Source organism: Arvicola amphibius, chromosome 5, assembly GCF_903992535.2.
Source record: "Arvicola amphibius chromosome 5, mArvAmp1.2, whole genome shotgun sequence".
In the NCBI taxonomy this organism is placed as follows: Eukaryota; Metazoa; Chordata; class Mammalia; order Rodentia; family Cricetidae; genus Arvicola; species Arvicola amphibius.
Genome location: NC_052051.1, coordinates 39,156,550 through 39,172,058, shown reverse-complemented (window position 1 = coordinate 39,172,058; position 15,509 = coordinate 39,156,550). Strand labels below are relative to the sequence as shown.

The 15,509-nt window shown below is 38.5% G+C and overlaps 1 protein-coding gene and 1 pseudogene across 3 annotated transcripts in view; one reads left to right on the top strand and one right to left on the bottom strand.

The window, feature by feature from the left end:
* LOC119814031 (SLX4 interacting protein) overlaps nt 1–15,509 on the top strand; it is a 163,610-nt gene that overhangs the window by 2,977 nt on the left and 145,124 nt on the right. For all 3 annotated transcript variants that reach the window (XM_038329282.2, XM_038329281.2, XM_038329280.2), the window contains one exon: nt 8,486–8,543. In XM_038329282.2, the coding sequence (XP_038185210.1) occupies nt 8,517–8,543 (27 nt within the window). In that variant the 5' untranslated portion in view covers nt 8,486–8,516. The remainder of the gene's footprint in view (nt 1–8,485; nt 8,544–15,509) is intronic.
* LOC119815970 lies at nt 5,723–5,868 on the bottom strand (annotated as a pseudogene).

Here is a 15,509-nt window from a genome sequence, read left to right as displayed (position 1 = left end):
AATACCCGAAACATGCCTTTTAGAAGTACCAGGCACGGACGGAAGGATGGCTCAGCAGTTAGGAGCTGTGTGCTGTTCTAAAGAACTTGAGTGTCGTTCCCAGCATCTATGCCAGGCAGTTCACAATTGCCTGTAACTCCAACTTCTTAGGGGATCTATGCTGTTTGACCTCTATGGGTGTCTACCCTCCCACGAACATACCCACACACAGGCATACTTCTATATCCATAATTAAAATTAATACATATTTTTAGAAGAAGTATCTGTAGAGGATGTTAGCTGTAGCTGTTTTTATTTTATTATAATATAATCTTTGGATTATTAAGATTTTGTTTACACAGTCCAATGACTGAAATTCTTTGGCTTCCCACTGCGTCCATCCATTTGAAAAAGAGGGTGGTCTAAATCCATTATCCCAGGCCAGGAAGATGATTTTCAAATAACTTTTTAAATCAAAAGACCTTTCCGTAAATATAGCCTTATTGAGATAAAATTGTGGTGCAAATAGCAACATCTATTCAAAGTATACAACGTGGTATGTTCTACATATATATCCTGGTGTATCACACTCAGATAATGAACATAACCATCACCCTCAATCTGGTTTCTTGGTAATTCCTCGAGCTGCTCTTTTCTAAGCAACTGCTGACTTACCAATATAAATAAATAAAGATTTTCTAGAGTCTTATCTCAAAGAAGCCATGTACCAGATGATTTTATTTAGGGGTGTGTATAGCTATCTTGAATATTATCTTTGTTATATATAGCAATATATTTATTCTGTTATATATGTTAATAGCTCATTTCTTTTTTTTCTTTCATTTTTTTTCTTTTGTGCTGGAGATTGAATTTAGGACTTTGTGCTTTTTAGACAAGTGCTTTATCACAGAACTAAACCCACAGACTCTTCAGCTTGTTTGAATTGCCGACTTATCAAGTGTGGCTACATAATCATCTGTATCATTCACTAGTGGATAACCATTAGGATTTTTGTTTTCATTGTGCTCAATTTCATGTAGCTTTGTTTTCCAGCATATTTAAATTAGAAAAAAAAAACCCTAGTTTTTAATGCTTTCTATATACAATGAAACCAGAAGAGGACAGTGGCAAAACATTTTGTGTTGTTATTTTACTTGTCTTTTGTATAATTTATGCCTTAACTTCTTATGAATGAAATACGACATTTTTAAATGCTTTATTTATTTTTATTTATGTGCATTGGTATTTTGTGAGGCTGTCAGATCCCCTGGAGGTAGAGTTACAGGCAGTTGTGAACTGCCATGTGGGTGTGGGGAATTGAACCCAGGTCCTCTGAAAGAACTGTCAGTGCTCTTAACCACTGAGCCATCTCTCCAGCTTCGAAATACGACATTTTTAAAATGCAAAATACGGTGCTGGAAGTATAGCCCAGTGGTAGAGTTCTTACCTATCATGCATCTGGTCCTGGGTCTAACATGAACCTGTGTGTGTGTGTGTGTGTGTGTGTGTGTGTGTGTGTGTGTGTGTTTTAAATCAGCTTTCAGGACTGAACGTTTCACTTACCAGGCAAATGCTCAACCACTGAGCTGTTATTCTAGCTACTCCCCTCCTGTACTTTAGTTTTGAAACGGAGTCTTGCTGAATTGCCCAGGCTGACTGTGAACTTACAGTTCCTCTCTGTCAGTCTCTGGAGTAGCTAGGAGCACAGGCTTTGTCCACCTGAATTATTTATTTTTAATAATTTTTAAATAGTGTGTAAACATACGTGTCTCTGTATGGGTATGTGAATGTTAGCACAGGTAGCTGTAGAGCTCAGGAGAGGGGGTTGGGTCTCCTAGAGCCTGTGTTACAGATGGTTGTGTACTGACTTATGTCCAATGCAAGAGCTACAAGAACTCTTACTGCTGAGCCATCTCTCCAGCCTCAGGATTGTTGTCTCTTGATCTGTATATGTCTGATCATTTAATCTACCTTAAATCTTTAAAGGTTAGTATGAATATATTACTTTAGGGATTTTGGACAATAGTCCATCTACATCTGAGAGCCATGAGATTCTACAAAGTAGAGATTTGTAAAGCTAAGCCAGAGACATCCCAGAGCTCCCATTTGTCAGGAGATGGAGAATGCCACTTACGTATTAAGGTTTAGTGTTTTTCTTAGGGAAAAATGGTCCATCAGTTGCTTTTAGTAGTACTGACACATTATGTTAGAATAAGTCAAAGCTGGCTTAAAATTGAATTTGATTTATGTTACTATGGGGGTACTACAAAGCACAGCTGTTAAAATATCTTGGATAGAAAAGTTAATTCATGTCACTGTTTTGATTTGTTCTCTAGAAAAGATTGATGTTTTGTAATTAAAAACATTTTAAATAGTCAGGCATAAAAAGAAAATCTTTCTTGGTTTAGTATCTTGAGTTTTAATTCCTGTGTTGTTATGTAACCCCCACTGAAATCGGGATGCGGATCAGGCCTATCATCCGCCTCTACCTCTACCCACGCGCTCCCACCCAGTTCTCCAGCTATCCCTTGTGTCCATCTGTCCTTCAGCCCTTAGCAGCCAGTTATATAGCAATGATATAGTCTCCAGTGATACAATCTGTGCACCAAAAAGATGAGATTTTAAGAAGAGTATTGATGATAATCAGAATGCCTTTTCTTTTGTTTGATTGTTTTTCAATAAAGGCGATTGGGAAATAGCAACTATCAGAATGGGTTTTAGGTTCTAAAGTAAATTGCATATGTCCACTTGTACATTCTTGGGTGTATTTAAGACTAATCAATTCACTGAGATTCAGGCACAGAGCCAAGTGATGACATACCACTCCTCAGTGCCCAATGACTGTCCTGTTTCATGAAGAGATCCAGAGACACAGAGGAGTTGAATGGTCTCAGGCCATACGAAAAGGCAGAAGTGAGAGTCTCAAGTCATTACTAGATTGCATGAGGATGTCTATGTGTGCTTCTGATAAGGAATCAGATGATAAATAGATGCTGACTGTCAGCAAAGCATCCCATGCAGGGTTGGCTGGCCTGAAGACTCAGCAGGAAGTGGAGATATAAGTCTTGTGTCATATGATTGGCGTGACAGCAGAGTTACAGAAAAGTAGAATCAGTAATTAGAATTGATCTTGTTACAGTGTTTCAACATCTGGTCTACATTTCATAAAGGAAAGAAAAATAGTCCAATTTTTTTTGTTTGAATGGCTCTTTTTCCATTGTTGATGCTTGTTTTGATTTGTTTTTATGAGCAAACTAGGCATTCAAGGTTGCGGCACCCCACCCTAAGTCATAGGAACACTAATTCTTTTTTGTGCTGAGGTTTCCTTTTAACGTTTATCTAAGTTGTCACTAGTAGGACTTTTGCTCGTCTGTCACTTTTTGACCTTTTACTACAGTTTGTTCCTAGGTATCGGTTTAATAACAACAGTAGTGTGTTGGTGGGCAACAGTGATGATTTCTCATGTTTTAATTACAGTTGTAGTGGCAGAAATCCTAGGGCCCTTAGTGTTTTCGGTTCTCCTTTTATAGCTAGAAAGCTTTTTAGGAAGATGATAGAAGCATAGTAATTTCTTCAGTAAAGATTGAGGTGGAGAGGTTAGAAGGCTAGAGTTAATATTTGCCCTTTTAAATTGAGGCAGCTGCTTTCAAAAGCTTGTCACACAGGCCAGAAATCCTGAAAGAAAGACAAATGGGGATTTCACGTTGCCCTAGATTTTCCCACAGAATAATCTAGAAGGTCACTGACTTTCTTTCTTTGAGTTTATCTCTGCTCTGTATTTAAATGACAGGAAAATCATGTGATATTGTCTAATCTGCTTCTATGCCTTCCCCAAATTAATTTCCCTAAACATCACAGGCTGGCTGCCTTCGTGTCAGCCGCACATGCAAGTGCATGAGTTTTGGTAGGGTCACACGTTATCCAAGTATCCATTTTGTGAAGGAATGCTTGTGTCCAGTTTAGAGACAGTGGGCCCAGGAATGCAGAAGAGAGGACAGACGGTCGTATTTGTAAGATTTATGTTGTGCTGTTGCTTCCCTACAGGCTGATGCAAAGTGTATGGTTTCCATGTACTTGGAAAATACATCTTTTTGAGATTTTCCTGGATTTCATAACACTAGTCACCAAAATAAAAATGCCAACGACTTTAGACTTTAATAGATAGCTCTGTAGCAAGGTTTTTTTTTTTTTTTTTTTACGTTAGTGCTTGAAACCCTAAGCACCAAGCTTTCTGCTCTTGCAGAAAAGTTGTTTGAAAATTTAAAATTAATTCCAAGGCTGATATCTTTTCTATTCAAATGAATGTTAGAAATCAGTATTTTTAACAACAAAAGGCTACACTGAAGTGGACTAAATTTCAACCACATGTCAGATCTGTTGTCCATTTCATTTTTAAATTTAGATTTACTTATTTACTTACTTGAGGTGGTTCAATGTTTTATAACTAAGGATTGAATTCAAAGGCTTGAACATGTAAGGCAAACCTTGAGCTACACTCCCAGCCTCATTGTACATTATTCCCAGCATAAAACATTAAGATCTATATATTAATCACAGCTCTCTCAACTTAGTCAGATACATTAAGTATTTAATTCAATATTTATTAAACTGCTTGTTTCTAAACATCTGTTCAGAGTACTTTGCCTTCCATGCAAAAGATTTAATGGAGAATTTGGGATTGGAGACAATAAAGTTTCATTGGATAAATGGGTGTAAATATAAAATATACTAATAGCCTATAACAATTAACTGTTATAGGACAGTAGCATTGATTAAACAAGCTCTGTTGTATATCTTTGTGACAGCTCAGCTATTAAGAAGGACCTGAAAAGACTTTTGTCCCTGGGAACTTCTGGTTAGGCAGAGGAGATGCTTTGAGGACCAGGGTGGCGTGGAGTCTAGTGAGCTGAGTATGAGGTAGAAGTGTAACTGGCTGAGAGAGGAACACTTCAGTCTAAACTGTCATGACGGGCTCCAAGCAAGGAGCCTGTGGTCCCGCTGTCGGACTTTGGATGATAGGGTACCTACCGAGAGAACATCAGTTCAGTATGCCTGGGAGGAGGTAGAAGATCCATAATCAAGGATGTTTGCCAAGGGCTGTTTGGGTGAAGTCAGTGCAGATGTCAAGGAGGTTGGTTCTGGGAAGGAGGGTGGGCAAGGGTGCTAGTCAGAGGCTTGTGATGCTGTGCAAAGCCTAACCATTTTGAGTACTGGCTTTCCAGTCACACCCCTCTTGTGATGGTGTTAGTTATCTAAATACTGAGAATTGAGAAAGAGATACCAAGTAGTTCTCTTAAGAGGCGGTGATTGTGGGGCACCGTCAGGATAATACTCTTTTTGGGGTCCAGAGCTCTTGGCATTGACATGTGTTAGTATGTGTGGGCTGCTATCACAAAATACTTTATGTTGGGTAATATTTATTAATGTCCTGGACAAGGTCTCTAGTCCAGGCTGTCCTCAGACTTGCTAGATAGCCACGGATGACCTCAGCCTACAGTCCTCTTGTGTACACCTCCAAGTACATCTTCACTAGCTTTCTGTCTTTCACTGCCCTAAGCTTGGCTGGCTTGGAACTCGCTGTGTAGACCAGGCTGGCCTGGAACTCACAGGGATCTGTCTGCCTCTACCTCCCTAGTGCTGGGATTAAAGGCGCGCTCTCTCTCTCTCTCTCTCTCTCTCTCTCTCTCTCTCTCTCTCTCTCTCTCTCTCTCTCTCTCTCTCTCTCTCTCTCTCTCTCTCTCCACAATTCCCCACTACCACAAATTATGCAGTCGAATTTCCTGCATTTAGGGAAATCGTAGCTTTCAGCACATCTGGAGTACAATGAATAAGCCTCGTCCTGGGAAAACCACCTTGGTGATCATGGTATCTCCCCAGCCAGGACAATTTTTACAACTTAAATTATCCCTTCTGTCATTACCTATGTTTTGCCTCTGGGCTTTTTACCTTTTTTATTCTATGTAAATGAAGGTAGAGCTTTTGTTTTGTCCCAACTATCTGGTCATTACCTATGTTTTGCCTCTGGGCTTTTTACCTTTTTTATTCTATGTAAATGAAGGTAGAACTTTTGTTTTGTCCCAACTATCTGGTCGGTCACAAATAAATACACAAAAGCTTATATTGATTACAGAATGCTTGGCCTATAGCTCAGGCTTATTGCTAACTAGCTCTTATAACTTAATAATCTACATTTTGTCACAGGGCTTGTGGCTTTACCTGTACTCTAGCATCTTGCTTCTCTTGGCTCATCTCTTTCTTGACTCCACCCCTTTTCCTCTCTGTATTTTCAGTTTGGCTTTCCTGCCTAATCTTATTCTGCCTGCTATAGGCCAAATCAGCTTTATTATTAACCAGTGAGAGCAATACATATTCACAGCATACAGAAAGATTATCCTACAACAATTTTATATATCTTTTTTCTTACTCCATGGCTGGCCCCTGGTGTCCTCCTCTCCTCCCTTTCTCACTCTTTTCTCTTCTCTGCAGCCTAGGTTTTTCCTCCTATTTATTTTCTTTACCTGGTAGCCCCACTTATTTCTCTTTCCTGCCTTGCTATATTGTCCATTCAGTTCTTTATTAGACCAATTAAGTGTTTTAGGCAGGCAGAGTAACCCAGCTTCACAGAGTTATACTAATGTAACATGAAAGAATGAAACACATCTTTGCATCATTAAACAAATAATCCACAGCATAAATGAATGTAACACATCTTAAACTAATATTCCACAACACTCATATGTGCATGCACACACACATGAATATATCCACAGGAGTGTGGACACACACCATACAGGAAGACCAACAATAAAATGTCAAAATAAAAAAAATTATTGCCTAAATGAGTGATTATAAAAATTTATAATTTGTGTTTTCTTCTAAGAGTTTTATAGTTTTAGCTTTCACATTTAGGTATTTGAGTTAATTTGTGTATGAAGTGTGATAGAAGGGACAAAGTTTATTGCTCTCTGTGTGTTGTCCCACCACCAAGTGTTGAAGAATTCTTCCCCAACAAATTGTTTGACACCCTTGTTGAAAATCATGTGGCCATAAGTAAGGATCTATTTTTTGCATTGTTTTATTTTTTTATTTTTTGCATTCTTGATTTTAGTCAGTTGATCTGCATATATACTTTAATGCAAGTACCATGTTTTTATTGTTTGTTTCAATTTTGTATTAAGTTTTTAAATGGACATACAAGTTTTCTGTGTTGTTTTTCAAGATTGTTTTGTGTATGCATATGCCTTGTATTCTCATAGATATTTTAGGATATGCTTTCAGTTTTATAGAGAACTGCATTAGGATTTGATACAGATTGCATTGAGTTGGTAGAATCAGTTTGGCAGAGAGTGGTATCTTAGTAGTATTAAGTGTCCGAATCCTTGAGTGCAAACAAGAAGTATATTCCTGTTTACATAGATTTACTTTTCTTTGACTTACGGCACTAGCAATTGACAGTAGGGACTTGCTCATGCCAGACAAGCACTCTGCCCCAGAGCTAACTCAACCCATTCTTTAGTTTCTTTCAATAATGTTTTATGGTGTTTAGTGTACAAATAATATATTTCTTTAATTATATTTATTTCTTTGTATCTTCTTTCTGCCATCAGAAATGGAATTGTTTTATTAATTTCACGTTTAGTATTGTTCTTTACTGGCATACTAAAATACAGTGGATTTTAAAATAGTGATCCAGTTATCCCACCAGCTCTCCCAAAGTTACTAATTGTAATAGGTTCTTTGTGTTTGTGTGTGCAAAAAAGAAAAAAGATGGGAGACAGATGAGAAGGGGGAAAAAGAGAAAGAGAAAGGAAGACTTCTATATGCAGGAGTGTGTTATTTGTGAATAAAGTAGTTTGATCTCTTCCTTTTCTGGATGCCTTTTTTACTCCTTCTCTATTTGCTCTTTAGTACAGTTTTGAATAAAAGCAGCAAGAGAAGACAATGCCCTTTGCTCATCTTAGTGGGAGGAAATGATTACTCATCATGTATGATTTTAGCTGTTTTTTCTCTTTTAAAGAATTTTATTAGTTGTTATTGTTTGTGGTGTGTGTGTGTGTTTGTGTGTGTGTGTGTGTGTGTGTGTGTGTGTGTGTGTGTGTGAGAGAGAGAGAGAGAGAGAGAGAGAGAGAGAGAGAGAGAGAGATATCATGGGCATAACAGTTGGTTCTCTCCTTTTGTTGTGGATTCTGGGAATCAAATTCTATGATTGTTTGGTATTTTTGTTGATTGCTCTTCAAATGTCAAGCCACCTTTGCATTCCTGGGGTCAAATCAACTTGGTTATAAACATGTGGTGGGTTACTGTAGGGAAGCTCTCGGAGCTTGTACATTTTTCTGGTCAGTTTTTAGGTTACCATATTAGCATAATATTTTAGTTAAGGGCAATTAGAGTGAAAATTTTATCTTATACTGATTAATGATATTTTATTAACCAGATCTTCCATATAACATCCCCCAAAGAGAGATTTTTATATATCTAACTATAGCTTTCCTTTTTTTTTCTGCAGGTTCTGTAGCTCGTTTGGAAATCAGTAAACCATGGCATCTAAGAAGTTTGCCATTAAAGTAAGTAATGCTCCAGCAGCTGCTTTTTTAACTCACTCTCCTGTGTATGAGTTCCATGTTAACTAGAAGTTGGAATTCCTAAGTTCATCTCTACTCTTTAAGTTTAGAGGTTTGGACATTTTAAGTTAGTTAACTTTGACATTTTAAGAAGAGATGGGTGAAAAAACTAACATTTTTTAAAATTATAATTCTTTGCTTAAAATCTTTTGTGTAGGATCCTTTTTGGTCATAACTTTGTCCCTAATGCTAATATTAATCATTCGTATCACGTGTCTGTGGCATGACTTCTGAGGCTGATGTCCAAGGAGCAGCCTAAGCTGTTGTATCTGGGTACATGGGAGAGAGAGTGTGCCTGCTGCCTGCTGCCTGCTGCCTGCTGCCTGCTGCCTGCTGCCTGCTGCCTTCTGAGCTTTCATTGTTAGCTTTACAGAGGAGAGTTGCAGTGGAAGGCCTCAGTGAGGAGTTGCCTAGATTCGATTGGAAGGGAGGGGAGATTGTCTTATTTATTGATAAAGGGAGGCCCAGCCCACTATGGGCAGCTTTCTGTTTCTAGGCAGGTGGACCTGGGCTGAGAAGGTGGGGTAAGAAGTGCTGTAAGCATGAGCATGTTAGTCAGCCTGTGAGAAAGCTAATGGGCAGCCAGCACGGGTTTCCTCCATTGTTTCTGCTTCAGGCTCCTGCCTTGAGTTCAGACCCCGACTGCCTGCACCCATGGGTTGTGATCTGAGGTTGTAAGCTAAAATAAACTTCTCCTCTCCCAAGTCGCCTTTGGACAGTGTTATCACAGCATCAGAAAAGAAATAGAACAATCGGTTTCTTTCATTTTTCTCTTTTAAATTTGCCTTCTGTATGTATTATAAATAGTAAAGCTGAGAGCTTCTTAGGTACAGAGTGTTAAAGGGGACTGTGTGACGGAAGATCAGGGGAAGACTTGATGAATACCTCGTGTGAGCTCTTGCAGATACTTTCATGTATTTTGACGGTTCTCCTGGTCTGTTCTGTGTACGGTCATTATCTTCCATAGCAATTAAAAACACCAAAGCCGGGCCAGTGATATGGCTCAGCAGGTAAGGGCACTTGGCACAAAGCCTGACTGTCTGGGTGTGATCCTCAGTATTGCTGAGACCCACATGGTGGCAGGAGAGCACCAGTTTTTGGAAGTTGTCCTGTCACCTGCCTTGCACACACATAAGTACACATGATAATCGAAGCCATTGAAGAGAACTCTTAGAAACTGTGACAGGGAAGCTGAAGTAGCTCTTCACAGTGGGTGGCTTCTGGTGGGCGTGGCAGTGGGGAAGGACTGGGTTTTTTAAGGGGCCGGCACCTGGGAATTTGGCTGTGTTGGACTTGATTTTTTTTCTCTCTCTCTTTTTCTTCTTTTGTTTTTGGGATGGTCACAAGGGTGGGGAGTGGGGGGTGGGTGGACCGGGAAGTGAATGTGATTGAGGTGTATTCTATGAAATTGTCAAATAATCAATAAAAAATATTATGTTAATAAAAAAGCTCAAATTCCAGCATTTGGTTAATCAAATTGTCATTTTATCTTATTCTTAGTTAAGTCAGTGCTTATTTAGTTTGCTAACATATTTATAAATTTCATTGCTTGTAATTACTTCTGATATGCATATACTCTTGAGTATTTCTTTCATAAGAGTGTCCAAGTGGGGAACATTCACTATTTGTTTATAAAAATTATTTTGATCTTCATCTAGACTTCTAGAATCTAGTATGATATTAAATTGATTTTAGAATGCTGGTTTGAACATTATTTTACTGTGTAGCAAGATTCTGTCTCAAAGGACAAAAGTCAATAAAATTATCTGGTGATATGCTCCTTTAATCCCAGTTCTGAGGAGGCAGAGGCAGGTGGACATCTGTTAGTTTAAAGCCAGCCTAATTTACATAGTGAGACCCTGTGGCAGGGGGTAGAGGGAGGGAGAGAGATTGAGATTACTGGTTTAAAGTAATAATTTAAAATAATCTCACGTTTCTTTCCTGACTTTGTATCAGTTGTTTCTTCTTTTGATGTCAGCTGGGATTGCAGTTATTTAGGGACTCATATTTAGGTGAAGCATCAAATGTGGCATCCTTATATGGTAGCAGTCATTGTTGTTGGCTTTGGCTTCTGCTAGCATAGGGACTAAGTATAGAGGCCCCAGACAAGAATTCTTAAGTAAGGAGCAGTGTACTGTGCTCAACCTCAGAGGCCTAGACTTAAGTCTCAACTGCCGCACTTGTTGCATTCTCTTGGTCAGAACAAGGACCAGCCCAGGGGAAGGAACTTGACTCGTGAAGTAGGGAGCTCCCTGGGTGGGGAGATGTTGGACTCTACCAGAGCCCAGTTGTCACAGGCATCTCTTGAAAGCCTCGAATGATCAGTCTCTTTCCTGATGGCCTTGCAGGACCAACCCTTTTCTTTGCTATCTGTCCTTTGTCTCTGCTGGTTCATAAGATTTTATTTGTCTTTGATAGTCTACAGTTTAGTTATAGGCATAGATTTATCTGTTGTGGAATACAGTGTTACACTCAGTTTTGGAAAATTCTCATCCATTTTTCTACCTGGGGTTGCATGTCCTAATTGACTTGTTCTCTTTACAACTTATATTTGAAGTTTGCTGGGTAAAGTCATGATTTATTTACAGGTTGGAAGAATGAGATTAATCTGTCGAAGACTGTGCCCTAGCAAGCTCTGTGTTCTGAAGTGAACCAGGCTCTTTGCAGAGTTCATCAGAAGCTTTCTGAGGCTCAGGAGGGCACTTGATTTTGGTCAGCTGTGGCATGTCAACCCTAGCGCTTTCATTCTGTCAGAGATGATATGCTGACCCCATACTGTCCACATTGACATGGCTGACGGACTTTGCTGCCGTATTACCCCATCTCCCAGCTGTGTCTGAAAGGCTTGGAACCCAGCTTCCAGATCAGGGGTGTTACCACAAGCATGAATTTCAACTTGCAGACTAGCTACAGAAACTGGTCTAGCCCATGGTGATCATGTCCTCCTGCCTTTGATCACACAGCCAAGGAACCAGTTCCATACTGTGGAGTTTAGCAGCTCACGGCTTTTCTTTGGGTCCCTTTTCCCAATGTCTGACACAGAGCCCTTGTAAATGACTCTGCTCTGCTCCGTGGTGCCATTGGTGCTGTCACTGCATGCCTTCTGCAGTGCGCAGGTTCAGAAGGTGTATATGCTGCAGGGCCATTGACTTTTCCTTGCCATTAGCTCAGTGCTTCATTCAAAGAGCCCCTCCCCCTTTTCTAGCCTAAATATCAGTTTTTAATTCTAAAGTGCCTTTTCGTCAGGTATCTTCCACTTAACCAAAATCTTCCCATCTGTATTTACTGTACAGGTGAAAGAGAGACATGTACACTGTGGGGTGGGAAAGGCCAAGCCAAAAGGTGTCAATTGAAAAGGATAATAGCTATTTAATTTTAGTTATGATTTTTTATTCGCAAGTTTATATTTTTTCATTTTTTTTTCTCTCATGGTTTATTTTTTTTTATATTTAAAAATTTCCATCTCCTTCCCTCCTCCTCCCCCCTCCCTCCCCTCCTTCTCCCCTTTCTCTCCCCTCCTTCTCCCCCTTCCCTCCCCTTCTGATTCCATTTTCTCACTTTGTCATCTTAATATAATAATTCTGCAGTAATTTATTTTATGATGGCTTTTAAGTGTTTCTATTATTTCTGATATTACGTACCAAGAATGAAGTAAATTGGTCAGTGAAATTGCTGCATTGTTTGTACGACATTAACTTTAATTTTTGTATTTTGAGATGAGGCCTTGCTATATTACCCAGGCTGTTCTAAAACTTATTCTCTTATTGCCTCAGCCTCAGAAGTGCTAACATTATAGTCTATGTTTGTGGTTTTTGGTATTGTATACAGCATTATACACATGGATTCATGTCTGTGTAGTCCCCCCCCCCCCCCGCAACATACATGGGTAGAAAAATGTACTCTGAAGAGCAGTTGAGCAATTTTAACTCTATTAATTTTATTAATTTTAACTTTATTTTTGCTGAGGCCATTGGCATTGTGTTAGTTGTAGACCAGATTTACTTTCATGGCTCAGGGTTCTACTAACCTGTGGATAGTATATATTTAGAACTCATAATGGAGCTGGGTAGGAGTTTTTTTAAAAAATATTTATTTTTTTATTTGCAGATGCTTTATTTCCTTTTTGTTTTTTCCTACCTTCCCTGCATCCAGGGTTCTAAATGGATGGACCCCTGTTCTCACTGGTCACCTCTAGGTGTGGAGAAGAGCAGACTTGGTTACGTTTTCACAAATGGCAGCTACTGTTTCTCACAGGAATGAAGTAAAAAGCTCAGTAGCTCCGGCCCCAGGACACTTACATCTTTGGCTATAGAAAACTGAGCTGAAAAGTAGTACGTGATGATGTCCACAGATTGAGTACTCGCATGCTAAACACTGAATTATGTGATGAAAGGATACACAGATCTACGCAGAGGGTTTTTTTTTTTTTTATTAATTCCAGCTTCAATTCTAAGGCCCCCTTCTTGTCAGTGCCCCTAGGGCATCATGAGTGCTCTCTCCACTTTCCCCAGTCCTGGTTGTAGATCTCCTGACAGCTAAGCTTGACCCTCATAAAGTTATGGTTATTGATAGTGTTGTGGGCGTTTGTTACTTTTACTGTTCTTTTCAGATAACCACCTAATGTCTTGACCTTTTCCTGTCTGCAGTGAGCTTGTTTCTGTTTCTCCAGTTTCTTATCTATGTCTTTCTTTCCTTTACTTGGGTATATCTTGGGTATATCTCTTCCTTTCCCAAATTCTAAAGGCAGAAGCCTAAGCCTTTGCCATCAAACCTTTCTTTTCTGTTGTGTAGACTTAAAGCTAGGCAGTTCTGTCAAAGTATTTCCTACTTATTGTATCCTTCACAGTATGCAACTAATTCTTTCTGATTGGGAATTTCTATTGATCGTATTTAAATTGGTCTTTAGGGAAGTTCTTCTGTTTTGATAAAATACTGCTCTGTAAGCATTTAAAAATGTGATATTATCTAAAATGATTTTGATAAAATCAAATCTGTTTTGATAAAATACTGCTCTGTAAGCATTTAAAAATTTGATATTATCTAGAATGATTTTATATCACTGTGTAACATCAAGTATAGTAATATGTAATAAACATATATGTAATATTTATGTATATATAAAACAAATCAGATTTAACAGTTGTATCATTTTGCTATATCATTACTAATATTTTTGTCCATTTGTTCAATAAGTTGAAAAATACATTAAAATATCCAACTGTGATTTAAAATGTATGTATTTCTCCTTTTAATTTTATTAAATTTTTTTAGTATGGTTTGAAACTCTTTCATAGATAGATAAAAACTTATAGTTACTCTATCTATTGAATTAAATTTTTAAATGTCATTTTATCTCTAATTATACTTCTCAAATTATAGTCTATTTGTGTGACATTAGTGTAACCTACATTTGGGATCCATTAATCAAGCATTGGCTCCAATGGGAGTCTCAGTAAGCCAAGCCCAGTTGTATGTGCAGTGCTTCCAAAACCACTTCATTGTTTTAATAATGAATGAAAAATAGCATCAGCACAAATTTAAGGAAAACTTAGAATATAAGAAATAGAGACAAAAGAGAATGAATAAACTCAGAAGGTCAGAGAGACTTTAGGGAGGGATGAAGATTATGAAGTTTAATGTTTATTTTCAGAGCAAAAGGAGCGCTGTTGTAATGATGAAACAAGATCAGGATGTTATAAAGAAGAGAAAATCATGAGAATAGAAAAGAGTACTTATGAAACATGACAGAAACATAAATTTTTGATCATATCAAGGCCTATCAAGGAATATTGCTCAGAAACTAAAACAAAAGATTGTTTTTAAAAAATATAGAAAAAAAACCCAAGAGGATTAGAATTTGGTCTTGATATCAAAAGTTGAAGTTCTAAAAACAAAGACAAATAGTAGAAAGGAACACTATGAAAAGGAAAAACAGTATAATAAAATTTTCCACAAAGGACACAGAGTTCCTGTTTGAGAGGCTTGAGTGAGGAAAAAGTCAATGGAAAAGTGTTGTGCTGAGGCCTGTCTTTCTACAGTTTCACCACAGAGACTTTGTGTGGGAAGGAGGAGGAAGACGGAGGAGGGGAGGGGAAAGGAGAAAGAACAACAGCACAGAAAGGAAGGAGTGAAGAATTAGGACAGCCTGCTCCGCAGCAGCAGCGAGACAACCGGAATAGTAATACCTCAGTGCTCACGGTTATCACTCAGAAAACCATTTTCCGGCCAGAAGTTTCTTCCCAGTCCAACCTATAAGCACATGTTATGATGGAATGAAGACATTTTCAAAGATGCTAAGGTCAGGGAAATTTCCTTCCTGTGTGCTCTATTTTAGGATGTGGTTCTCCAAAATGGGGTGTAAACAAAAGGTTATACATGAGATCCTGGCCGTAGAGAATCCAGACTCAGTGCCTAAGCAAATCCCATGCTGATGATTATGCGTCAAGTTCAGAGAGTAGTCATTTCCATTGGCCTAGGAAGGAGGGTTCTTGGCAGATAACAAAAAGTGTAAAGGAGGAAGGGGCCTCCAGCATTTAAATAGATAAAGAAAAATTCTTTCTGGTCTGTCAGAGGGCCTGGAGTAATTTAGTCAAAGGAATCTAGGAAACTAACAAAAGAAAAGTGATGTAACTCTTAACTCTGAAATAAAAAGAGAATTGTGTAAAGCAGCAGAATCCATATGATCTATGGCTCAACATTGAGCAAAGCTTCCATTTCATGACATCTTCAGCTCTAGAGTTTGGAAGGTCGGTGAAAGAGAAGTGTGGGAAGATGATTGTGAGCATTGTGCCCTCATTTTCCAGAGTGATACAGAAAGTGGAAATAGTAAGAACATATAGTTCAAGCATAGAAGCATGATGCTTAATAGCAGATGAAATAGCTAAGTTTCCAGTCTTGTTGCCTCTGGTA